Below are 27,850 nucleotides of genomic sequence, written 5' to 3'. Positions count from 1 at the left end.
TTGCAACAACTCACTTCAAAATTCCTGTCACATTAAATGCTCTCACTTACCTGTCCTCCTAGGCCTCTCAATGAAGTGGACAGTGTACAACAGATGCCTGGCTGCTTTTGATGAAGCCATTTACTGGGGAGATGGAATAATCCACCTAGACAGGTAGAGTTAACTAACTCCCCCCCCTCCCCCAGTACTACACTCACTGAAAATGTCATCTTGTTTAATACCTCCCTATCCTTATTTCTGTGTTATCCCTACTGTACAGGGCTATTGACAGCGGAAGGAATCCTGCCTCATGTTACAATATGTGAGGAAAACTTAAAAAACCCCAAAACATCCCTCTACCAAACCTTTAGCTACATGATGAAACACTTCACTCTGTGTAAAAGTACTTATAAAGTGATACAATAAAAAAAAGTGCAGTGAACATGGGCAGGGGGAAGTCACTGCAGGCTTCTAAATTCCAGTGGGGTAACCAGGAAAAATAGTAGGCAGCTAAGCATAATGCAAGGGACCAAAAGCAGCACCTCCATCACTAATTTTCCTATTGCTCTCTCGTCTGCACACTTGCAGGGCAGTCTGAGAGGGTCACTTCACAGAGCCTCGTCATGCTGCAAATCTAACATTAGTGAGACAGATAACCATTGTGAGGTTTTGACACGTCATTCAAACACTACCTCTTTGTGCAGCTGTACCCTATTATAACTTCTGTGGTTTTGTTCATTAAAGACAAATTCACAGTCAGATTATTAAGTGAATCAGCAAAAGTGTCTGCCTCTCAAACAGCTCATTTGTTGGATATTTTTAGATGAGTACCTACTCCCTGCTGTAAAGTTGGCAAGAGCTAACAAAAATACAGGAGATGACAGTCATTTCCCCCTTGCCCATGGCATACCTAATGCATGGCATTAGGGAATGTTTTTACTGAATTTGATCCTGACTCTTCTGCAACTGTAACAAGGCAGATGTTTCAGCAGAGTATTTATTGGAGAGACATGGAAAGACTCTTGTGATATCAATTAAATTCTTTATCCAATTTGTTTTTTAATACAAGATTGCAACAAGTAACACTGAAGTATAACAAAGAAAGTTGCACAGTGCAGAGCCTGGATTTACAGCATAATATTAACTACTCCAGAAAATTGTAATCATTTAAGACATTGGATGTAAGTGCTAGAAGATACTCCATGAGATTTCTGGATGTTTTCCTAGGTTCCCTGGTCCAAGGTCACAGATAGATGGACAAAACCTATTGTGCACATCAACACAGCTTTTTCTAAGAGGAAACAAGTTACCTCATGCTTGAAGCTCTAAATCACTTTTGTTACAACCAAACAAGTTTACCACAACAGGTACCTTGCTACCTTGTAAAGAACTAACAGCCAGTCAGACATCAAGTGTTCAGCCAGAAGTGCCAAATTGGAACACGAATGCACAAGTAAAGGTTTCTTTCCACTGTAACAACATCTACTCTTTGTAGACTCACTGCCAGTTAGTAGCAGTCCCAGAACCTCAGGACACTCTTCTGAGGAAGAACAGAAAGCCACTAATCTCCCATGAATCTGTTTGAGAAACTTATTCCATCATGCAGACAACACTGATGGAAAACACTGACTGAGCACTTCAACAGCTAAATCAAGAGGCAAAGAAAATCCAACTGAGTTAGGTTTTCTTCAGAAAATAATTAGTAAATGATTCACAGCTAACCACTGAAGGTATGTCAGCGTGAACAGATGGATATTTATAATTTAATAAACTGTTAACTACGAAAAGAAAGACTTCCAATTTAACTTTCCCTCCAAAAATGAGGCTGGCAAAATAATGAGCGCTAAGTGAAGCCAGGCTCTTTCTAGAATTCCCAGCACTCTGACAAAATACATCGAATATTAATCCCATGTTTAGACACTGCACATGACATAAACCTTCCTGGTTTTTGACCTGCTATGATCCCAAGAGAAGAAGGGTCTCTGTACCACAGAATGATTGGTGACAAAGCAATTCAATAACACTTCACTGTCAAAGTATGACGAAAGTATTCATATGAATCTGTAGTGTGTTATTGACAAGACATAGCACATTTTGGAAGAGAAAACTTTGAAGCTAAGACAGACAGAAAGCAGCTGGGGATGCTCATGTTGAGCTCATATTAGCTACACAATAACTGTGCAAAGAATCAGGTGGGCAAGGAGAACAGAGGGTTATCTAAAAAGAAGCAATTTAGACAAAGATGCAAACTACAAATAACTGGGACAACACTGAGCACTTGAACATTTAAAGGCACTGTTCCTTCCTCATAGGATGTCCTCTGTTCTTTGAGGTACTATGGAAGCAATGACAGTTTGATTTTCTGTAGTTATTTACTGCAATAAATGCAATGAAATGCAGGGCAAAAATTCAACCTCTACTTCAACCTGAAGTACAACTAAGAGCACACATTTGGAAATTGGGCAAATCATTACAATAAGATATCGACTGTACCCAAACTCCCTTCCTGTTCTCCATCAGAAGTTAAATTCACAGGCAAAGCATACCTATAGAGGGAGCCAATTCTCAGCTCTGACATCAAGAGTAGTTCCTAAAACTGAGTTAAGAAATGCAAGGAAATACAATAAAAGTGTCTGGCAATGAAATGAGATGTCTGGCAATTCCAAAGGGATGTGAAAATAAAATGTATGTACCGGGGGTAAAATATTGCAGGGTATCAAATCTTTAGACTTACAAACCTTTTTCTTCAAGAAAACTAAAGAGGACACAAACTAAAGATTCTCTAAATAGCAGAACCAAGCCCTATAAAGCACTGATAAGTAACATCCTCTGCAAAAATCCCATGTGCTTTAAATTTGGTGGGGGTTTGTGCATTCTATTTAGTTTTGAAGTTTACTACACTTTCAAGAACACAGACTTAACTGGAGCACATCACTAAACAGCAGTGATTTCATTTTGCAAGGTCTTCAATTCCTACTGTGATTAAGATTTCTAAACCTGTTGAAATACTGAGCTCTGTTTTTCTACATTTCATGCACAGTATTATAGAGCACCTCTGTATTTATACCTATACCTATTATACCATGTCATTGATGTGCTGACAGATTGCACTTATTCCTGTCAACACCGGCCTCACCAAGGTGTACAGAGAAGTGTCTAGAGCATAACAGGATTATAAGGAAAATTCCATTCTGTTTGCATCCAGTGTACATGATACTGTACATTGAACTGTAGCCCAGGAAAACAAATGAATCCCTGCTTCATTTTAAGAAAGAATTTATGTCTGCTAAGATTTTTCTCAATGCTGACTTCAGGATTTTGTATTGTTTTGTTTCATTCTCCTCCTCTCCACATATATCCTTGAACACAAACATAGAAAGTGATGTTTGCTATTTTCCACAAGGAAAGGTTTAGAGAGAAAGATAGTATCTTCTGCCAGATTGAGTTCTATAACTATAAAAAACAGATGAGATACTGGGTTCAAAATCCTTTCTTCATCTTGTCCAGAAGAAAGCAGAAAATGGCTTCATATGCTTGAAGTGTTTTTGCTTCTCCCATCTATTATCAGTTAATCTAAAAAGAAAGATATCCTGTCCCTACAGATCTCATTTCACATAAATCCCAAGATCACCACAGTCACAACATCGTTTCTTTATAGCATACTCCTTATCATGCTGCTGTAAAGCAGCAGGAATCTATGAATCACATTTGCATTTAGCAGCCTGAAGTAGAGAGTCCCGCCTCACTTACCGCCTCCACTTCTGCTGGGTCATACCAAACATTAATGTATGGATGCTGTAAGGCTTCATCTACTGATATTCTCTTGGCCGGATCAATGACCAGCATCTTTGATAAAAGGTCCCTGGCTTGGCTGGCTAGAACAATGAAATCAGAGAAACAGTGTTAGTACAATATAATCACTGCCTCCAGAGGAGGGTTAATTGGGTTGGGAAAATAACAATGGCACAACCCTTTTAGAGATTGTTTGTATGTAATTCTGCACCCTTGCCTTCTTACAACAAATGTTCTTCAGTAATCATTTCAGGTTGGATTCTTCAGGAAGGTGCCAACATCAGGGCTGCGCACTGTAAGTTCCCTAACAAGCTTCAGTGAGATTTTACATGTAGGCACATTCCATGTAGAGGGCTGAATAACATACCCAAGAAAAATGGCTTGATGTATTTGTGATTATTACCAAGATCTGAGAACCAAAGTTAGCATAATGAAGTCTAAAATCATGGCATTACCAAATTAAAGCCTGATACTTACAGGTACTCTTACACTGGCTCAGAAAAACATCTAAACTTCTCTATGTTTAAAAATGTTCTAAAATTTTTCAGCTAGCTTTTTTCATCCATTAAAATTACATATTTTAAAGTAGAGATACTAGGCTAATCTTAGGGTACTCCATTAGAAGCAATAACTTAAATCTGTAGCCTTGGATCAACACACAGTGGTACGGAAGTGCCTTGGAACTGCTTAAGTCTTGTTTGTCCTGCATAACAAAGTTTAAATTAGTGGGACACATCCTCCTCCACTACATATCTATATATGTGTGTGTGTGTGAGTATATATATCTATATATCTACACACATTGAGTTTTAAGTCGCAGCACTGATTTATTTTATGTGATAATATATCCCATTGTGCCTGTCAGGCCACAAACTCATCCTTGTATGACACAAATGTTTTTTTACTATCTGGAGTTTGTAACAAATACAATACCACCTAGACACATGTAAAAAAATTATGACAACATATATTTCTCTTATTATGATACATGCGTTCTAAACTCTGATGCTCAAAATTATTTGCTGTGTAAATGAAAAAGACAGTGAAATTAAAAAAAATTGTAAAGAGCAATAAGTGCAAAAATATTATTAGGTATCTCATCCCACATGGGTGAGTAAAAGTGAGATCTAATTAAACCACTAACATTACATTATGGTGAAATATTTGGGCAGAGCATGGGATGATACAATGCTGCACAAGCAGGTTTTTTTTCTAATGTACTGTTTCTTGTTCTGTGACTATACCTTAAAAACTGGCATTCATTATGCCTAAATGTATGTACTTTCTGTATCCAAAAGATAACAGCACTGTTTGACAGTCATTTCTATTCATTAACTGCAAACCCAGAAAAATTCCATTATTCAATTGTGTTGTAGTAGGAGTATGCAATTCTGCGTATCCAAAAGCATCTGCTCAGACCTTTCACTTTGCTCCCAGAGCCAAGACAGCAGCTTGGCTATGAAATAGTTGTTAATTGGAAGAAAATTCTGGGCCATGTAATGACATGCAAATTGCAAGCAATTGAAAACCGTTCCATGCCACTGTAGGAGGTGGCTCCAAGTAGCCGGGTGGTGCACAACTGATACACAGCACAAGTTTGCAGGGGGTCCAGAGCTGTGGCGAGAAATCCTTTCTACACTAAACACACATTAATCGCTCTTTCTAATTGAAGGTCAATGCCCTGTTCAGCTAAAAAGGACTTCAATGTATGATTAAAATCATTGTAACTTTTCTTATGCAGGACATATGTAGTCACACTGTAATTAAGTTTTCTCGTTCACGTATGGTAACTGACCCACAGCATTTGTTCGAAAGAAGAAATCCACTCATAGTGGATATTAAACCTCAGCTACATCATTTTGGCTGACGTTACTAATATCTTTCTATTTTCTAGTAAAGGTAGAGCTATGGGGCAGGCATCTGGCTGATCTGGTATTTTACACCTGAAAAAAACCAGTGCAAATTCTGAGATCTTCCAATAGAAGTTTTACTGCTCCTTTGTATCACAAGTTCAAGAATAAGAATACAGGAACATCTCAGTTCCTCATGTTACAGAATCATCACACGGAACACCACGGGGATAAGCTCAATGCTTCAGTGATTAAGTTCCCTTGGCTGCCCAAGCACCAGGATCTCCAAAAATCATTTCCAAAAGCCTCTCAGCTGAACAAAACTCATGCAGTCATTTGTCCCTGCAATTAACTGCATTAAATGGGAGTGCAACTAGACAGAAGAAAAATTGGAAAAATCCTTCATTGCACTGTAGCTGTTGCATGTGAACCACATCCCTTTTCAGACATACCTTTGAGTTTGTTGTGTTCCGAGTCAGCTGGGAAGAGAGAGTCTGGGAAAAGTTTGGGGAAAGTGAGGCCAGCATACTTGGGTCTGTTCTCAACGTAGTTCCGTACTGTCGGCTGCAGCTTCTTCATAAATTCTGGACAGGGTGTTCCCAGCTGCTCAATAACTTTATTCCACTGATCAATATCTGAACACCAGTAGTTAAGGGAAACAAAATGCAAACCCCAGTGTAGTCTCCTGACATTTCTGCTTGTGTTCTCTGAGAACCCTCAGAGGTGTTTAGTTCTCTTCATGACATCTTTACAGTCACTACCTTTCGTTCTCACTATGCCTCCAGGTCCTACAGCCTGCAAAGGGGAAAACTCTCTCGCACAACAACACTTACTTGAGGGCATTGTGCAATCCTAAGGCCACCACCACCACTACAGGAAAACACACAGCTTCCTCTCTTTGGGTCAATGCCTGTTACTGTTTTTTTAAAACTTGAAATCCAATGCCTTGCACTCTCTTTTTTTACATGCAGGTGATTGCCACTGTGTCACTTTGACCACACAAGTGCAGCCTGGAAGAACAACATGTTCTTCTGTGCACCTGTCCTTTCTGTTCAGTCTGTAGAGAGTGAGACCCAGCTGGGTTAAAGAAGTTCTGCACAGGACAAAAGTCACCCCCAACTCATCTGCTTCGCACTTGTGTGTTTACTCTCTCCAGTAACTTCATTGGTGCTAATTTTTCTGATACCAGCAAACCAGCAACCCCACAAAAATTTTTGTTTGATTTTATAAGAATGTGCTGGGACTCATTTTCTGTAGAAAAATGATGCACAGGTGTAGGCAGATGTTTCTCTTTAACTGAAAACAAGACATCTACATTGTTAGACTGATACTGACTATTAAGAAACAGGCTCTAATGCTTAAAAAGAAACTGTATTACAGGCATTTTGTACTGAGCTTTTTTGTTGTTCTGGTGTTGATTTTTTAGTTTTCTTGAGATAACAACTAGGCATCTGATAGGTGTTATGTAGGTCTTCCAGCCATGTTCAGAACAAGACTTACTGTGCCAAAAAAACACGTAAATTATCGTACAAATTAGCGTGCAAATTATCAGTACCATCTCTGCATCACACTGCCTATTTCACAGAGCTAAGAATCTGATGGAAACAACATGGAAAAAAAGGGAGTACATGCAGCCATTGATCCTAAGATATATGATTAAGGAAGTTTGGTTAAGTACATACTGGAAAGAAAAGGCTTTTAAAATACAAACATTCAAAGCATTTCAGCACAGAGATTTTTTTAAAAAAATTATTCTTCTAAGTTATTATTGTTATGAATGTCATAAGTGTGAAGTCTTGCAAATACTAAAGACAGTTCCTCACAATCTAGGAAAGAAATCAGATCAACAGAATGAAAATAAAAAGAAAAAAATAAAGTTAAGCCAAATCCAGCTCTTGGTTGCAGTAGCAATTTCAGATTGAAAAAAAAAAGTGTTTTATTTTAGGGAAAAGGAAACAGTATTTTCACATACTTTGAAAAGTAAAGATAGGCTTAATATGGATTCCCCTTAACTGTCCTATTTGAACAAAAATCAAATAATTAATTTAAAAATTTCAGGTTTACTAATCAAAAGTGTTTAAAGGAATGAAAATTATTTAGTCATGTGCTTTAAGAATTCCAAAACAGTGTTTTAAACGGTTTTATTTTCAACTGAAAAAGGTTGCTAGAAACAGCAGTGGTTTGTAAAGATTTTTCTGAATAACTGTTATTTTTTTAACGAAAGCAAAGATTTATGTAGGAAAAAAACCTCCCACACACACACTACATAGATTGTATGTAGTTTAACTCATATTGTCCACGAAAAATATGTTTTTCTCAACAGAAAATCAAAGAATTGCAACAACACTAAAGTTATCCAAGACTACAGCTGCTCAAAGAGTAGCCGGAATATTTCATTAAACATTTTTTTAAAAAAATAAAGTGGTTTGACATTTTAAACTTGTATTCAAGTTAAAACACCTCAGTGACTGCTGGCTGGACTATTTCAGAAGCAGGCCTTTCTGAGCAACTTCGGAATACGGAGTGTATAAATGCTTTGCAGAAAAGAACAGAGAATACAGAAAAACAGATGCCGTTAGTTGTGCCAGGAGAAGCTAAATGGGTGAGAAAGTCAAGCTATAAAATCATCACTGGAAGCATTACTTGTGCAGATTGACTGAAGGCCATTTGATAAAGAGTGAGGGCTTGCTTCAGGACTTGTTTCAAAGCAGTCATCAGAGGCTTACACTTGTACAGAGCAGGTTAACCATTGCTCAGGCATTTCATGAAGGCCAAAAAACTAAAAAAAAGCTCTGTGGGATTACCAAATTTCATGGGACTTGGACATGCTCAGGGGGAAGATGTAATAAGATGCTCTAGACATGAGTAATAAGGAAAAAAGAGTACAAGTTCCCAGAATAGGGCCTACATGGTGGGAACCACTGACAACAGTGACAGAGAGGGGAGAAGGAAAATCCTTAGAAAATGGCCCAGTGCCCACTGCACACATTTCTTCTAAGCTGACAGAAAGGCTCTCACTAAGAAACAACAGACAAGTGAACTACCACCCACAACTGGAAGATTTTAAGAGAGGGAGTCATCAGTGCAAAAACAAGAGCCAAAGCCAAGGGAAGCTGGCAGAGCCACCATATTACACTCCTTGACTAGACTTGTTTTGCAGGAGGACAGCACTGGAGCTTTTGCAGCCCTGGCTTGCACCAGGAGCCAAAAGGTCAGGCTTTATGTCACAGCAACTTCAGGGATTGGTTTTGAGTAACTGAATGATCTGAATGGATAATCATGCTTCTTTACTGTATTATTTCTGACTTATATTGCTCATATACTGCCAAAACTCTTAAATAAAATACATTCATATATATTTATACACACACACACACACACACACACACACAGACTGACATGATGGAGCACTCAGGACTTGTTTTGGTCCTATTAATATCAATAACAAAACCATGGCCAGCGAAAGCAGGTAGAGACAGATCATTTTTTAGTCAGATGGACACACAGATTTTCTCTCTAGTAATGTTTCTCCAATTGCCTAAACCTTACTATCAGGGAATTATATTCTAAGATCCAATACATGATCCAATATATGTAATAACATCCTTGCCAAATACTGGTCCAGCTCCCTTTCACTGTAACATTTTACACAGTCACCGTTTGTGATGTATCTGTGGTAAACCCAATGATGAGAAGTTGTACCCACCATGGTACAAGATTAAAAAAAAGGAAAGTCTTGAAAAAAATCTGAGGTCCACATATTGAAGCAAAGATAAGCAGCTTTCTCTAGCTGGCAGTTAGAATTAGCTTCAGCAATTCTTCAGGGAACAAATGAAAAAATATATAGAAAATATATAGAACAGTCCTAATGTGAATCAAAATCTACTGTAGGTTACATTAACCAGTGAGAGATTGTAACTATAGATGTTATTTGCACATCAATTGAAAAAATGGTAACTACAAGTTAGTGAACTCATAACTCTGACAGAAATTTCCCAGGTCAAAAAAAGACTAACCCATATTTGAGTGAAAAAAAAAAAAATTGAAGAAGAAAAATAGAAGATTCTGTTTTTCCCCTTGAAATTAAACAGATGCTGGACAGACTGAAAGTTGGAAATAATTACAACCCAGAGCTCTGGGAAATTATGAAATGTCTACTTTAAAGCTATTTGAATCACCTCAGCTGTCCCTTGCCCCAAGCAGGATCAAGGAAAATGTGTCAACTATTCACAATAGCATCTGGATAATTTAAGACTCAAGAGGGGATCTAACCTGGGTTTATTAGCCTGCCTCTGGCACTAGCACTGTAACATTTGTACTAACACTAAGGTGGCCATACAGAGTTACTGCAAAGATTTAAGAAAACATTTCTGAAATGTGTATCTTTTGAATGAAGATTTATCATTGAGGCCTCAGGTTGCTCCAAGCTCACCAAGCTCTTTGCACTCTTATACTGTCCTAAGGATTGTTCTTCCTTTGCTTTCTAAATATTCGATTATTTACCTGGAAAATAACCAGAAGCTGAACTGCAGATTAAGTGACATATTTTTCTAAAGCAAAGGCATAAAATTTCTAAAGGGAAAATAATATTTTGAATTAAGAAGAAAATGTTTCCATTGGAAAAATAAGATTCCACAATAAAGTCATCTATTTAGAGGTACTGGCTGAAAGTTTATCGGTATTTATGTTTCTGTGTGCATTGATGCAATGTATTTCAAAAGTGTGAATTAAGGACCAGCATTTTGTTCACCCAGTTGGCCTGCAAAGTTCAGATAAATGATATTTCTGCAGGTTTCCAATCTATAAGGTAATGGAGCTTGCCTATAAGAGAAAATTTGCAATACTTCTTGGTCTCAATCAGAACATATTAAAAGCATTTCTACAGAGTACAAAGTAATAGCTTGATAGTAAAAAAAATGAAATTTAAACAGCAAATTACTGTCTTTGTACCTAAGCTGCCTAGCCTCCGAATAACAATAATTTTTCTTTTTTCTTCTCATGTTACATCTTTTTAAATCATAGTGGGTTTTTTTGACTGAAGGATTATATTTTGTTATGTTCAACAAAAAGGTTTTGCATGAGGGGTTGATGTTTGCCATAGCATGTTTTAGTTGTACTGTGATACAAATAACTTCATGGAATCGTTCGCTTCTCCTGAAAACGGAGCCTGTTTCAAAAATCTTCCTCAAGCAGTATCTAGGGACTGTGATGTGGAAAACACTAGAAATTCTGTAAAAATACTTGCTTATAACAGAGCTGTTGGAATTGTGCTGGACAGTGGTGGTGATGATGGGGAACCATGCTTCCCTGCCCAGCACACGGGACTGCACTTTCTTCACCTATTAATCAGCAGTTCTGCACAAGTTTAACTCCACTGGAGCACAAGTTTTACTCTTTCTGGCTAAACGTGCTGCTTCTGGAGATAGAACTAGGGCATATCAAATCTTGCTTTTTTTAAGGTAGGCATAACAAAACCAAAACTGACACGGGGCGTTTCCTTTGTAACAGACAGACAGACATTTCATCTCTTTTCAATCTCAAAATCTTGAGGGAACCACATTTCTAATAATTTTCTCCTTAAATCTGCACATTCCACCAACAAGAACAAGAATTGCACTGCTTCAGGCAATTTTTTTTATGCCACTAACTCAACAAAATTAGAATAATTGCTATGAACAGCTTTGTATTTTTCCCTCCCAAAGACCAAATTGTGGCACCAACTGCAAAGCTGATAGCTCAACTAATTTTTTTTTTTTAATTGGACCTTTCTTTCTAAAATAAGACAGTTAAAAAACAAAAGAACTAAGTAGTTTCACTGTGGGAGACATCAGTGTCACATTCATATTTTTTCCACAGTCCCACAATTTACATACTGATCTCAACACAATTCACAAAGACTTTACATTTACAAATGCTACCATCTGACAAGACAGTAAATGCAGAGCATTTTCTGGGTGAACACTTTGAGAAGAATGTGGCATTTGTAAAAAATTAGAATGTAACAGAAAACACTGTGCAATTCGAATAGTAGTTGCTATTTATATTCTATAATAGAACATGTGGTGATAATAAAAATAATGTGTAGCACAAATAAAATGACGTCAGAAAACTACCACTGATCATTCAGAAGTTAGGAGATAGTGGTATTAGTTGTGCAGCTGTCATTAACTTTTCAGGTGCACATTTATGACAACATTTTAACTAAAATTTTCAAACACTATCGTTTTTTAGCTGGCATTTCATTCAGTTACTGACCATCTGTGCTTACACAGCAGCAAGCAAATCACAGAATCATACATCTTGGGTTGGAAGGGACCTTAAAGACGACCTAGTTCCAACCCCCTTGCCATGGGCAGGGACACCTTCCACTAGGTCACATTGCTCAGAGTCCCATCCAACCCGGCCTTGAACACTTCCAGGGAAGGGGTATCCACAAGTGTTAGAATTTATGAGTATTCCAAGGTTACAAGCATTTATAAGAGCCTCATAGGAGTCTGTATAGGAAGTAGGATCTGAGTGATAGAGCAGAATCCTAAAATAAGTGTTTCTCTTGTTCTTGTCAGTGAAGTTGATATGGGTTTGATCAGTGCTTCCAAGAACACAGTTTGCTTCTCTATCTCAGATGTATCTGCAACAATTTGGATATGAAATCAAAAACTGGACTCCTCAAGCACAAACCATAGTAAACAAGTTCCTGGAAACTGTAGGGTTGCTCCTATTTCTCAATCACAATAAAACAGAACCATTCTGTGTTTTCATCTGTGTAATTATTCAAAAGCTCTTTTTGTCCTTTCCGAACAAGTTTTTCTTACAGTTCATGATTACTCAACTTCACAGTGTTTAACAGAAGTCAAATGTTGGCCTTGAAGTTCTGCAAGAATACTCAGCTGCATGCATCTTTCTATATATTCATCTGCCTATCAGTCTATATCAGCTGAGTCAACTCTAGCAACCTGCAGCTCAGTCTTACTCTCCCAGTCTTTTACATCAGTTCTATCTCTACATTTCCTCTGACTTCCAAGAAGCAAAAGTACCACACATTACTCAAAGGATGGAAAGTCAGCAAAGAGAAAAGGTTAAATAAGAAGGAAAATAAAAAAGCTTCATGTGAAAATATATGCAATAGGTCAGTTGTCAAAAAGATAACTTCCTGTAATAGGAAACTTATTAAGACCATTTCAGATGAAGAATACTTAGATACCCATCCCATGAAGACTTGCTTCAGCAATGCTACATATTCAGGATTTATAAAATGTGGTGTCTTCTGTAGGTCTCAAACTGTTCTTCTGGTGAAGTGATTGAAAATGTGGCTGCATAGCATTTGGTCTTGACAGCTATCTCCTCTATAGCATACTTCCTTGAAAATGCATGAACTGATTTACATTACTGGATATGAGCAAGTGTGTTCTCATTTTCCTTATATTTGCATACAGATGGTAGCTTTTCAAAAATAAAATTATAAGCTGCTAGCACATTGTCAAAGTTCAAACAATTTGTGTTTAGTACAACCATTTCTAGCAGAGTTCCACTGCTGTATTGAATGGAATTGAGTAGACAATGGACCATCTCTCGTCCATTTAGTAGTACTCTACAAGTATTGGGAATGGTTTTTCTCAGCCTGGGCACTCTTTTTTTTTTGGTGGTTTCTCCATGAGATCTCTGTTTCAGTATAGAATCACTGGCCATTGAGAATGGATGCTCATTAAAGAAAAACACACCAAAAAAATTACTTTTCAAACAGAGCATCATTCTCATCTCAAATTTAAAGCAGAATTAATTTTTTGTTCAAATACACAAATCTGCTTTTCCTACGTAGTTTATGATTTCTAATGCAAATAATACTCTGGAAAATACAAAATACTATTTTGCTTACTGTTGTAACCAAGAACTCTGTACTAGTTCGACCAGGTAAGACTACATTAGACTTTCATGCAAAATTTCTGCAGTTTCTGTGTCATTTCTCATCAGTTCAGATTTCTCGACAAAGAAAATGTGCCAAGAAATTTGTTTTTAAAACGTTTGCTACAACAGTTTCCAATAACCTCTTCTCTTCTTATGTAGTCAGAACAGGCCCTGCATCTTCTGCATAAAGCAGAGAAAGCCTTATGGTAGTTATTGAGATCTTCTCTGGTGCCCACAAAAATAATTTTCCATTCATCCTAGAAAGTATAAACCCACCTCTAAAAAGAGATTGTAGTCGATGCTATAATGACTTGTGTACACATAGAGCTGGACCAGCTACAGCGCATCATCTAAGAGTTCTTTGTAGATCATTCTGACTCAATACAGCAGCATTTGTTTGTGGAACCCAAGACAAAGTTATTAGGCAAAATATGTATAATCAAAAGTATTTTCAGAAAACTACCTAAATTTTGCCACTCTGCATTTCACCAGTAATTCAGTTTGATGTGAAGTTTGTAAGTGAACTACCTCTATGCTTGAAAAGAGTCTATAAAAAAGTGAACAACTAGTGTTTCAGAATATGGGTCTCGAAAAAAATGGTTTTGTTTTTGTTGAAATGAAATGGCCATCAGTATAGATTAAAAAAAGTCCTTCAAGGATGCTGATGTTTCTGTCTATTTTCTTCATCTCACACTGGTCATATTCCTGAATTTCAGAGAACTGGTCTCAACACAAGGTCTGAAGGAGTGAATTTTGACTCTGACTGTGAGAATCTTTAATGATCTTGGCTGTCTTCTGAAATTTAGTTGCCCTTCCTGAGCCCTGTTTATCTTCTGAATTCCATAATATGGTTTTGAAGTTCTGCCCAGTATTTATTCAGCAGCTCATCAAATCTGTTGATGGCTGGAGAACTTCCTCTACAAACACATCTGCTGCTGCACCTGGCACTGGCTGAAAATTTCAAAAGAGCTCTGGTAAGACTGATGCCTAGTGACTTCTAAGAGAAATTCCATAGAATCGTAGAATTTTTTATGTTGGAAAAGGCATTTAGGATTATCAAATCCAACCGCTAACCCAGCACTGCCAAGACACCACTGAAGTCCATTGAAGGTGGCCTGGGCTGCAGTGATCTCGTGGAACTTGCAGTCCTGAGGGATATGTGTCAGGCCAAGAGTAAAGTCAGGATCCTGAATTTTGGAAAACTAACTTCCAGTTCTTCAAGGAGATAGTCAATTGGGCCCCTAGGAAGCAGCTCTCAGGGTCAAGGGGGCACAACAGAGCTGGCACATCTTTAAGGACATTTTCCATGCAGCACAAGAGCTGGCAATCCCCAAGCACAAGAAAACATGAACATCTCCTCACTATTCCAGTATCTACTAGTAGTATTCCTCTCTGTTTCTAGCCTTTTAGAACCTTCTGTGGTGGTGCACTTCTGGCTTTGTAACGTGTCCAGCTGGATGCACAATGATGATGATGTACCCAGCCTAGAGGTAGGTAATGCATCAGCATTACTAAATACCTCCTAAATGAATCATAAAACTGTGCATAAAACCTCTGTGCCCCAATCTCTCTGACCTGCACAGCGTGACTGCAGTTGCAGAATAAGGCTGTGTGATACCTTTTGCAGACACCTGTGGTTTATACCAAGAGAAGCTGACATCATGCTAACCCCACACCTCTGTACTGAAACATATACTTGTCTCCCTAAGCTTTCCCAGCTACAGGATCTAAAGGCACATTCATCCTTGTCTGCCCAAAATGCATTCAGCAGTTTAAAAAAAAAATGTGTAACTACCACTTTCACAGCTCACCAGAGGACTAAGGCACCTTCTCAACTCCTTCAGATCACTTATGCAGTGATGAGAAAAGAGTAACAGTTTCCCTCATAAGATCTTGAGAAGAACACACAGAACAAAAGTCAACTCACAGGTACAGTCAGCTTTTCATGCTGCTTCTGAGGCAACACATCACACCATGTTGCCATTTTCTCCTTGCTCGAGGCACAAGCATATCCAAGCTTCATGATAATAGGGGTTTTTTTTTTGAAACCAGAACTACTGCTGTCAACCTTGAAACGAAGTTTCATGTGAAATTAAGAAAAAAAAAAAATAAGGCTTTAGCTCACAATTAACTGCATCATATGCATGCACCAAAAATGGTAGAGAAACAGTAAAATTTCAAGGATCAGTAAAGATCACGAGGATTTTGGACACTGCAAACCATCCTTCACAATTGGGAGTTTAAAAAAGAAGAGGTGGGTTCTGTTCTCAGCTTCACTCAAGTGATTTCAGTGAATTCAAATGGATTACAGGAGTGGTACAGAGCTGCAGCCTAGCCAAGCACTCCATTCTGCACTTTGAGGCATTTTCTGCTTTTCTGCTTGTGGATTTTGCTACAGAATTTTTTAAGTTAGCTGAATGGACCATTTAGTTGTGTAAACAGTAACAGTATCAAATGACCTACACTCCTTAACCACTGGAAAATGGCAAAGAGTAAATTTTGCAGTCAAATGTATGACTGACAGTGCATTTCTCATGAATATTCAGTCTTTCAGCTTCAAAACTGCTTTTCATAGTTATTTATGCATAAAAATTGACACAAATTAGTATTAAATACTCTTCAAATCAGAGTGTGGTTGTGAAATGAAGCACTGCCTATTAAGAAAAAATTGCTGATAGCAGATTCTGGTACACTGCCAGTCTTAACCCATTTTACATCAATTTTATGTCAAAGAGGAAACTTTTTTAAAGAAGCAGATATCTAGTTACTCTTGCTCCTACACTTAAATACATCCTTAAATACATCCCTCAAGCTCTTGGGGCTTATAATCTCTGCTGATGGAATTATACAGCTGCCTAACTCATCTGAAGAAATAATCCTTTCCACAGCAATGCTAAGCATTTTCTGTGCAGGGGTCAGGAAGATGCCACGAGGTCATCAGTCTCAGCAGCTTTCTGACTGGTTTTCAGCTGCACAGATGGGCAGGGGAGCCAGAAGTGCTGAACCCCGGCTGGTGGCTGCTCAGCAGCAGGGAAGGGGTGGGGGGATGGATTTGGAGAAGAGGTGGCTTTGAGGAGGGATGCTCAGCAGCCTGAAAGAAAGCAGCGGCATCATTCTCTGTTCAAGGAATAGACATTCATGGAACAGCAGAAGAAAAGCAGAGTGGTATATAAAACACAGTGCAAGTTTAGCAGCGTGTTATAAATACAAATGAAGAATGTGAACTCAATTACAGACCAATCCCAAACACATCAGCAGCTGGTAGTGATGATTTCTGTGGAGTTATTGCAATAATAGAACACAATGGTTTAATTATAGAGGGTTTGTGCTCTTTCTTTTTAACAAGTATGCAGCTGTATCAAAGAAACCAGTTTCTGAAGTGCTTTTAAAGACATATTCAATTCTTTTTGTATTTATTTGGGGGTTTCTTTAAATGATACCTTACAAAATGTAAGTCTATGAACATAAAAACAGTTCCAAGTACTGAAGGATGCTAACCCCTACACATAAATGTCTCACTCCACATTCACAGGAAACACAAGCACAGCCTGAGCCAAATCTTCCAGAACACAAATAGGTGCTAATGATTCCCATTACCACATAGAAGGGAAAGGTTTACTATCACATATGCAGAAGATATGTGCTCCTGAGCACACGAAAACACAAGGGGAGTGTACTGTTCATTTCATACGCATATGCTCACCCAGCATTTTGGACAAAACACAAATCAGAATCTCACTAGACAGGGCTGTGAAAATATTAATGATATAACTGTCTCCTTTCATTTCTTTAATGTTCTTCAGATAATACTTTTCCCACATTTTGACCAAAATATTGAAACCTTTAAAGTGTGAGTGAGGCCACAAGTGAAGTACTGAATTGAATTGATATGTGTATACACACACACATAAGCGTACATGCACACACATTCAGAGAAAGTCACATGAAAATGAATAATGCCCAGAAATTCCTCTAAGTACAGAGTTTAGATTAGGAGGAAAACTTGTACACAGGTCATCTCCATTTCTCATTTTCATAATCCTACGGACCATGAATGACCGGAGTTAGACCAAACGTGCTCTGTTGCTGTTGTGCATAAGAAACATTTTCACAAACTGGTAAATAATAAGGTACATACTGAAGTTTTAATAAAGCATCAAATAAAATAAGAATATGGCTGCCTCAGTCCTGAATCTAGAATGGTCTCTAAGGAAAACATGTATACCTAGTCTGCTTGGTCCTCTTGTCCACTGATTTAATGCACTTATCTATAAATCACTTCAAGAATATATCACGAATATATTCTGTTTTCACATAATAGCTACATTTACTTAAATAAAGGATGACAGACTGAAGTCTGCTACAAAAGTTCCTCAAGAATTTCCCAGTCTTCTGAGTCATTAAATTGCTACAAATGACAATTTTAGTCTTGGGAAGAAGAAGTTGTGTCCAAATTGAAGTATTTTCCTACTTTTCTACTTTAATACCACTTGCAGAGCAACCAAACAAAGAAATAAGCATTTCTACTAGCCACGTCTGAGTTAATCTGACATGCAGAAATGCATGTAAAATGCAGAACCTCTTACATGCCATCCTGCAGCAAACAGTGGCTTGTGCCTACCCTGCTACGACCTTTAAGAAACCTCTTTTATGAAACACACCCCTTCCACCCACCACCAAATGAATAAAGAGGCATTCATAACAACAAAACTGCGGTCTCTGGCTGCAGAAAGTGATTCTGATGAGCCATGTAGGACGTTGTTTTCCGTCTCCTTATGCTATACTTACTGCGGTTTCCACCTAAGGCTGTTGCTGAGAGGCAGTAATGGTTTGTTGACATATTGGTTTGCAGGGATTTTGCAGTGGGACTTAACCCAGCTCTTTAGGTACAGTACAGATATATGTCAGCACTAGTCTAGCAGGAAAGGGCTGGAAGGGGAAGGGTTGGAAGTACCTACTGAGGCCAAAATAGCTGCTAGGAAGGATACGATCAGTGCCAGGAAACAACACAGCACCTTTAATCATTTCTCCCATGATGCACCCTACTGACCACATGTCAACTGAAAACAAAAATGAAATGAAGGTAAACAAGAAAACAGGAACAGAACAACAAATAAATGAGAAGACTTATCCAATCATGCTATAGCACTGTGCCTGCAGCCCACACTGCAGACATGGACCTGCCTTTCGCTCTTTGTGGGTGCTTTTCTGTCTGAGCATACAAATTTCATGACAACATAGCAGGTCTGAGAAAAATCAACTCCAACACTTTTCTTTACCCCAGTGTGGATGAAGGACAATGCTATTAAATACAGAAAACCAAGTGAGACCCACAGCTGGCTACTGTGTCATAATACAACTTTGTAATTAAAATGTACCAATTAATTTTGTCTTTTTCAAGTTTTCGTTTGCATTCATTACCTAGGTTTATGTTGCTTTGTCTTGTAAATGAATGCTGGTCTCTGTATTCAATAAGGGTATGCAAATTGTTTTTCCTTTATCATTCCATTTACCAGAGATCCATGCATATTTTCAGAAGCTGAACTGCCAGAAGCCACAAAAGGATCTTGGGTCCTTGTGAAGACATATCCACCTCTTATTCAGGGATATAAATAGAATTTGTTGAGATCATTCAACTTCAACAATGCTTGCTTTAGAGCCTGTTGGCTCACTTCCCCCAGGTCTCAGTGAAGCCTGCAGTCCATAACAGGGGTCTTGAGAATCTCATAAGATTTCCATTTGCCATGATGGGAAATGGCGATTTCTAAATAGGCCGGTTGAGACACAGAAGCACTAAGCTGTACCTTCTGCACTGAAGCTCAGAGCAAACTGGGGGACTATTGATCTCATACAGAGAAGAGCAGTTCAGCTGGATCATCAGACAAAGCTAACCACAATTTACACTGGAACACAAGGTGAAAATCAGACTCCTTATATCCAGCACAGGATTAAGGTGGCATTTTCCCCCATAGTGATACCATGAAACCACATTACCTCTGCTGTCCTTGCTCTATGATAAGTCATAGGGCATGGAAGCAAGAAAAGGGACAGACTGGTCTCTCAGGGCCAGAAACCGTGGGGAAAAATATGAAAGCATCATGCTGTTTGGGTAAATTTACTCTTATAATTTCATATTGAGCAACAATTTAAAGTGCATTTGACTTTGAAAGCAAACGTCCTATCTATGGAAATCTTAACATGCCTTGGTCAAAGGTTCCCTGTTGCTTTATTTAGCATATGAAAAGCTTAAACACTACAAACAAATAAATCAATAAACAAAAAACCCAAAAAAACTAAATAAAAGGCTACTTGTTTGGAAGCAATAAGCAGACCTAGAGATGCAAATTATTGCTGCTTTAATCACAAGCTAAATGGCATGCAAAATATCAGGAAAAGATAGAGCAAGCAGTTGTTTGTTCGTCTGTTATTAATTCCTTTTTATTTTCAGAGACTGCCTTCTGACATCACTGCTCTATGCTCTGCTTCAGAGCACACACACAGAAGTTGAACTAGTGACTTACTAAACTGCAAAGTGTGTAAAATCAGAGATGATTATACTCCGCTACTCCTGAGGTTTTGGGAAGGAAAATTTGCAAATCAGAAGGAGCAAAGGTGAACATCTGAATATAACCAATGTCCGAAGAGCCTTCTTGACTGCTGCCTCTTTTTTCTCTCCTGAGCCAATTAGAAATAAGTCAAAGTGGAACCCAGAGTTTAGCTGTGTGTTTAAGAGAAGTAGTCAGTTGGAGGTTAGGAGTTTCAGCATATACAGCAGCAGCTGTCAGAAGTCTCACTTAAGGCACTGAGACCTGTGCAAAGCTCCAGAAAGGACTGCAGTACAGATATCTATGCCTCAATCCTCTGCTTCATTCAGTCCATAACCAATCCAGATGTAGTCTGAGTAATTTTAGTCGTACAAGCATCAGAAAAAACAAGCACACCACAATTTCTAAACATTTGCACTCAACTCCAAAGCACTAAAAATTTACATCTGGTACAAGATATTTTTTCAAATACAAGATATTCACTAAGACTGGCAATGCTCCACCAAGACATGGAACATCCCTAAGCTTTTATCAAGTGCAGGCTAACTTCTAGTCACAGAGACTTCTGCATGGTTCTGGGTAAAACTTCAGTTTAGCAACTATTTGCCTTGCTGCTTTAAGATCACATGAAACAGTGTTAAGGAATAAAACCTACAACTTTTTAAGACTCTCTGAAGTGAATCTGCTGAGATTTGCACAGCCCTTGATGAGAAACCCACTCTCCATTAGATTATCCTGGATTACTAAAATGAGGGGATTTTTAATTTGTTCAAAATCTCTACATACCAGATTATTGCATAGAGCTGCTCTGAAACGCATTCTTGAATATGTACATATACCTCAAAATATGAGTAAACTTTCCAAGGACACCAAATGCCTCCCTGGCATAGCCACCTCAGTAGAAACCATATGCAACTGTCTTCCTCAATAAAGGAAATATTTTACTCACACAGCAAATCTCTTCCTCTCTGGGATACCTCCTTGTTCAGATTCCCAACCAAAGAGCTGAGAAATACTCTATACAGGGATTGCATCAGGGTTGTCTTGCAAAACACTTAAGGAATTAATCTGTCCTGCACAGGAACCTTCAAAATCTCTCCAGGGGCTTGAATAGAGCTTGGAGAGGCTGAACAGAAGTTGTTCTGCTGCCACACATACATGACCCCTGCCTCCTAAAGCTTCCTGTGTCCTGGGGAAGCAGTTTGGTCTGGCTGCTGACATGGCCCTTCACAGGGAAGGTGATCAGAGAGATAGTGAGGGGAAAGTTGGGATGGAAGAACGCTAACAAGAGATGTATGCCTCTTGTGTTTTAGTCTCACACATTTCCTGAAACAAATGAGTGCTTGCTCATCCTTCCAGATTCCAGATTCCACTCAGCAAAGATGCAGAAAGATCAGGAATTGTAGAACCAGCCAAAGATGTTCTATATGGAAATCAACCTTCCATGGACACCTCTCTTGTAACTCTGCATTCTCCTCTTGCCAAACTGCAGGTTCTCTGGGGCTTAACAAAGCACAACGAGAGGGATCCCATAAGGAAAATCCGTAACTGCCCCTGGTAAAACACACTGAGGTGGTTCTTCAGTTCTGCACTCAGTAAACTCCAGCTGTCATTCAATGGCAATCGTGACATTCAGATTAAAATTCATCAAATGCATGCCATGGGAAACTCTGGAGACCAGAGAGGCAGGCACAGCTGAATGAGCTTTACTATCTTTCCCAGCCTCATGGGCTAGTTCACACTTTCTGCCCAGAGCATCAGTGAGAATGCCAAACATACACATTTGTAATAGCTTCTGTTTTAGTGATGCAGAAATCGCCCCTCTGCAAGCTGACAAGAGATGTTTGCATCCTCAAAACTGACTTGGGAAGACTGTGATAGACATATTAATGAAGCAAATCATCATACCTGATTTTATTTGTGTAACTGTGGGCCAAAATAGTTAGCACACAATGCCGCTTGCCAATGGCTGAGGTGCAAACTCTAGTAAAATGTCAAGGTAACTGAGTATGCCTGTCACAACAATGAGTTTTTCTCTCCAAAGTCTCCTAGAATGGAAAGCCACCTTGCTGGGCAAGACCTCTCTTTACCTTCATCTCTGTTGTTGAGCTGCACAAATATCTGCTCTGAAGAACAATTTCTAGGCCCTTACTTGAATTTTCAGGAGGAAAAATACAGTAGTCTGTACTGGACACTGTTATCTCGTTTTTACAGATTGTTGTTCCTAAGCAATAAAAAAAGGATACAGTTTATAAAAATACTCAGTAATTCTTAGTAACACATGGGCAAAGCTGCTTTTTTTTCACATGTTCCAGCTACCACAGCTACAAAGGCTTCAGACTGCCAATGCCGAGGAAAGTCTGTGATGTGTGGCACTTGTCATGATTGCTGTGGAGATGGCTCAAACACTTGAAAAGGATTAAAAAAACCCCAAAGCCACCAAATCCCTATCTTCCTCAATTCCAGCTAAGTCACAGCAAATTCCCAGTTTTGTGTCATTCCACTCTGGGGCAGGTTTGCTGGCAGGACTTGTGACCCCATGGGGTACCCATGCTGGCACAGCCTGTGCTTGAAGGACTGCACCCCATGGAAAGGGACCAATACTGGAGCAGTTCATGAAGAACTGCAGCCCATGGGATGGACTCACACTGGAGAAGTTCATGGAGGACTGTCTCCTGTAGAAGGGACCTAATGCTGGAGCAGGGAAAGGACCCCTCTCCCTGAGGAGGAAGCAGCAGCAGAAACAACATGTAATGAAGGGACCATAATCCCCATTCCCCCTCTCCCTGTGTTACTGGGGTGGAAGACATAGAGAATGAAGAATAAAGTTAAGCCTGGGAAGGAGGGAGAGGTGGAGGGAAGGTGTTTTTAAGATTTGTTTTATTTCTCATTATCCAACTCTGATTTTGTTTGCTAATAAATTCAACTAATTTCCCTTAGTCAAGTCTGTTTTGCCCATGACAGTAACTGGTGAGTGATCTCTCTCTGTCCTGATCTCAACTCATGAGACTATATTTTCTCCCCCCTGTCCAGTTGTGGAGGGAAGTGATAGAGTGGCTTTGGTGGGCACCTGTCATCCAGCCAGGGTCAACCCACCACAGTGCAGGAGCTTTGCCCACCTGGAGAAATGCAGAAGGAGGTAGGAATCACATAACATCTGTGTTCTCCCTCAGAGGTTGGCTCTTAAGTTGCAGTGCCAAAGAAGTGCTAAAAAAATAACTGTTTTCCCTTGGGAAGTTATGCTCAAGTGTTCCTTTCAGAACAGCAGAGCTTGCAGTGGTACTGGAAGGGACGGTACAGGATACTAAGAGGCACGTGTATATTAAGAAAAGGCCATGGGAATCCTGAGAGGCAAGCTCAAGAATGAGTGGAGGCACATGGAATGACTCATGCCCTTTCCTTTCTCCCATTTTCTTTTAAATATAACCATATAAAAAAAAAAATCATTACAGTAAGAGAGACCTATAGAGAATATTGCCAAGGAATGTGAAACACACTACGCTGCATCTAACAGACTGTAACATTTAAAACATGTTTTGCAGATCCTGCAGTTGCTAGATTCGGGTCCTCTTTTTACCTCTATTTACATTTTGACTTTGAAGTATCTCTTCCCAGGTCTCAAAGGGCATTTAAGTACACTTGTGTTACCTCTTTCAGCAGGAAACCCACAGGTAGTCTCTCTTGCTACAGTACAAACAGATTAGCATATTATTTAAGTATACTTATATATTTTCATATCTGATAAATGATATGTGATTTTGAGTGTCTTTCAGTTCTCTACTTTGATCCTGACCAAATACCTACAGGCTCTTGACAAAAGGCAATTCAGTAGTGTTTTGCCCACAAGTTCTAAATTCTCTGCTTAACTGTACCAGTGAAACTCAGCTCAAATTAGCACAGTTGCCATTGAGCAAAAACTGCTTAAGTGCACAGAAAACCCCCCCCAAATATTTGAGACCATCCAGTTTTCATAGGTTCCTGAAAGGGCAAATAACTTGCCTTGGTTCAAATTCCTACAAGGTAGCAGTGGGTGTAGCACATATCTACATCTCAGCACTTGGTCACATTTGAACCTGCATGTTCAGACCCATGCTGAAAATCTTTCAGGTGACTGCTGGGAAAGAAATGGATCATCATCATTGTAGCACCTGAGATCCACTACAAATGCTACAGAGATGACAGACAGTGTGAGGGGGTCTCATGCTAAGGTGCAAATTAAACTCTATAAACTCTTAGGGTATGCATATCTGAATTAAAAAAGAGAAGAATGGCAACAACCAAATTGTCCTCACATCTATTCTGAAGTCTCTTTGAGACAGACCTGGTCTCATATGAACAAATTTTAAGAAAAATCCTGAGTCCGAAACCAAATACCAGCGAGGAATCACCCAGGTCAACAAAATCCAAACTTAGCCATCAATGTCATCATAACTAACAGAACTTAAGCACAAGGCTACCACGTACCAGCTGATCCAACCTGGAAAGCCAGGCTAGCCGTTCTTCATAGTATCTTTTAAATAATCCTGGTGCTAATTGCCAGTTCTGGGTTTTGTTGGGTTTGGGGGTTTTTTTGTTGTTTGTTTTTTTTTTTTTAAGGCAAAACATGCCTTAGGAAAATATTACCGGGAACAAGAAAAGCAACAGACTGCACTAAACAAAATTGCAGAAGTTTTATTATACTAAACTTCAAGAAAACACCCAACATGCACTCAAAACACTAGGATTACACCCAATGCAGGTCTTATTTCAAATGCAAAGATAAATTCTGCTAATGAGTGGTGGAAAGGCAGCACCTTTTCCTAAAAGACTTTCTTGATTCAAAATTTGCTTCCCTAAAGCAACAGAACACCCTCTGTCAGATGTCAGAGAGCATCTCTTAATCCCACTAGTCTCAAAGACAGCTGGTGGGTAAAGGAATTTCTGAAAATGTGGCCACAGAAATCATTAACTTCATCTGTTAATGCTGACTTCTCTTCACAATCCGTTTTGCACGTTGATAATTACACAGAATAAAGTTGCAATTTCTCCCTCTTGTTGTCTTAATGGTATTTTCTCTTTTGACTGTCTTAGAGTCTAAGCTATTTGCAGTAGGAATTCTGTTTTTCATATTATCCACAGAATTTCAGGCCTAGCCAAACTTAAGATGCTTGGCTGTTATCACAATATATTTCTATGACTAAGTCATTGTTTTCTCTTTCATCTGCTGAAGGACTCACACATGAACTTCCTAGAATACCATCCTCTACATGGCTCCTTTTCAGCACTGAAAAGAAATGTTGTAATTTTCCCCATTAAGTCATGTGTGCCTGTAGGACATCACCATGGCCTTGGCAGCTCATTATCTTAATAAATCTGTCTCATCTGAAAGCATTCATTTTAAACTTTCCCTTCTCTTCACACAAAAAACAGAAATACATTTCCAATCCTTAAATTGAAATCTTATGAGATTTTGAAGACCTTATTACCTAGAGCTGAACACAGCTTTGGGGAAAGCCCTGGGAGATTCTAACATATTTCCAATGGCATTGAAGAGATTGGGCAGTTTTTAGTTGCTTTCATTCTTTCTGATTTAACTGAGGCAAAAGTGGAATAAGCATCAAAGAAACACTGAGTGAAAAACTCAGAAGTGGACTACAAAAGCTTACCAGAACTTGCCAGGAATATTTTGGTCTGTAAATCCACCTGGAAATGGATTGAAAGCCAGATTTTTTCTCAAGAGGGTCTGAGACAAGCAAGTCTCCCTGACAGTATCTGCATTAGCTGAATAACAAGGAATAAAGATACCTGCTAGGCAATTTTTGCCTGGTACTTCTCCAGGAGACTGGAGGCTGTTGTTTGTCTGAAAACCAGTTGTAGTCCATTTAGATTTCAGAGTTTTCTTATAACAACTAAAGAGAACATTTCTTATTTATGTTTTAAAACTGAAATTTCATTTCGAGTCAGCAGAACCTGAGCGCAATGGTAACTCAGTGTGATGGTTTAGATAAGATTAACTTTTTAAAATTTTTCTTTTCATAAAACTTGGCAGCAGCTGTGAATTTTTTCCTAGATGTATGCTGTGCCATACACAAATATTCCTACTCCAGACTAGAAACAAGTAAGCTTATACTGATAGCAAGTGCACACAGTAGACAGCCTTCTGAATAATTAAAAAGAACCGATGTTTCTTGTTTCTATACAGACTTGCCTTTCAGCTAGAAAACCCTCTGTTGGAAGGTCTTAGGTAGCCCAAGAGAAGTATGTAATGTCCTTCTGTGAAGTTTACCTGCAGCTGCATAAATGCTTCTCCAGCTCTTCCTGTACCTGAGAGGGAAACTAGATCTGCTCATCAACAGCCACAGAGGGATGGGAAATAATATGGACCCATACACAGACCAGTCTTCCCAACACTGACAACTCATTCATGGGGTCAAACTGGTTAACAAATGAATACTGAATTGGAAATGAAGGTACAGATTCCTTTTTTTTTTCTTTTTTTTCTTTTTTTTTTTTAACTTCCCATTCACCTGAAAAAATCCACCCCCAAAACAGGGTAGTAATTGCGGCCTGGCCCACATACACTCCATTTCAGGGTATGGGATTTCCGATGATTTAAAAATTAGGACTATCCCACAATTTACACAATGTTTGCTGCATTTGCTAAAAAAATTGGTTGTTCTTTTTAACTGATATTGAAATGGTAAAAGGTATTTTAAAAATATTCTATTTCTATCCCTGAATAAGACGCTGTTGTGAGACAGTGATGTCACAGCCAGACAGAAACTAAGTAAATCTTACGTTTGAATGATTTTTTTAAACATTGTTCAAATTACATGGCATTTATTTTTTTCTATAAATGGGCAGAAGAACATGACTTTTAAATATAATTTGTTGTTGAAAAAGGAGAGCAACCCATTAACCATGCAACTATGCTTTTGCCTTGGAACCATTCCTTTTATGTATTCCAGTTGCTTATCAACTAAAATCCCAATCAGACTTCTAATAATAAACCCAACATTTTTATTTCACTGTCATGTTTTGCATCCAATAACTTTCCAGTCCACATTCCTATAAGACTGGAAGCCAGTTCAAGGCTGCTGTTTCCCCCTCAGCAGAACAGGAGGTACCTGCTGTTTCTCCATCTACCTGTTAGTGAAGCATAACTCCATCCTCACTGGCCTATGGAGCACGGCTCTGCTTTCAGAGAAAGTTAACAGAGCTGTGAAAATAGGACAGGCAGGACCTAACTCTGACAAACATGACAAGACAGGAATTACTCAAGAGTCAGCAAAAAAAATATTATTATTTCCGTGGCTATATGTCTATGAAAGCTGGGTTTGCTTCACACCAACTGCTGGTTTCTGCTGATGCCAGATTTTCATGGTGCCTTTCTGCCAACTTGCTGGAAATAATATGACTTTTTGTTTCTGAAAGTGCAAGATATGCTATGCTGCTGCATTTTATTCTCATGGGCAAAATATACACCACTTACATTTCCAAGCCATCATGGTCTTGGTTTAGCCTGTGATAAACAGAAGGCTAAGCAGACACCTCCTCTTTTGTTTTCATTTTCTAATATTGCTTTTACCACTCTGGAAGTGGCAAAAATAATATCACTCAAGACAAGAAGAACAAGAGGGAAGGGATATACAGTTTAATTGACACAGATCTCATGCAAGTAAAGGGAAGTCCATTTTTAAATCAAGAGAATCTGATTTCAGGCCAATTTAGAAACCACAGCAGATAAACAGTTGCCTTAAACTGGGCGAGTCAAATTCTTCATTTTGGTTTAAAGAAAAAAAA

General features: G+C 38.7%; 1 protein-coding gene across 8 annotated transcripts in view; it reads right to left on the bottom strand.

Moving 5' to 3' along the window:
- MAPK10 (mitogen-activated protein kinase 10) overlaps positions 1 to 27,850 on the bottom strand; it is a 157,720-nt gene that overhangs the window by 21,957 nt on the left and 107,913 nt on the right. For 7 of the 8 annotated variants that reach the window (XM_064651670.1, XM_064651675.1, XM_064651677.1 and 4 more), the window contains 2 exons: positions 6,074 to 6,256; positions 3,730 to 3,854 (listed from right to left, as the gene is read on the bottom strand). In XM_064651670.1, the coding sequence (XP_064507740.1) occupies positions 3,730 to 3,854; positions 6,074 to 6,256 (308 nt within the window). Of the gene's footprint in view, positions 1 to 3,729; positions 3,855 to 6,073; positions 6,257 to 18,511; positions 18,584 to 27,850 lie in introns of all 8 variants that reach the window. The other variant, XM_064651669.1, reaches the window with a different exon arrangement.

This window comes from Pseudopipra pipra, chromosome 4 (genome assembly GCF_036250125.1).
Source record: "Pseudopipra pipra isolate bDixPip1 chromosome 4, bDixPip1.hap1, whole genome shotgun sequence".
Lineage (NCBI taxonomy): Eukaryota > Metazoa > Chordata > Aves > Passeriformes > Pipridae > Pseudopipra > Pseudopipra pipra.
The sequence above is the reverse complement of the archived record's forward strand: the minus strand, read 5'-3'. Positions and strand labels throughout refer to the sequence as shown.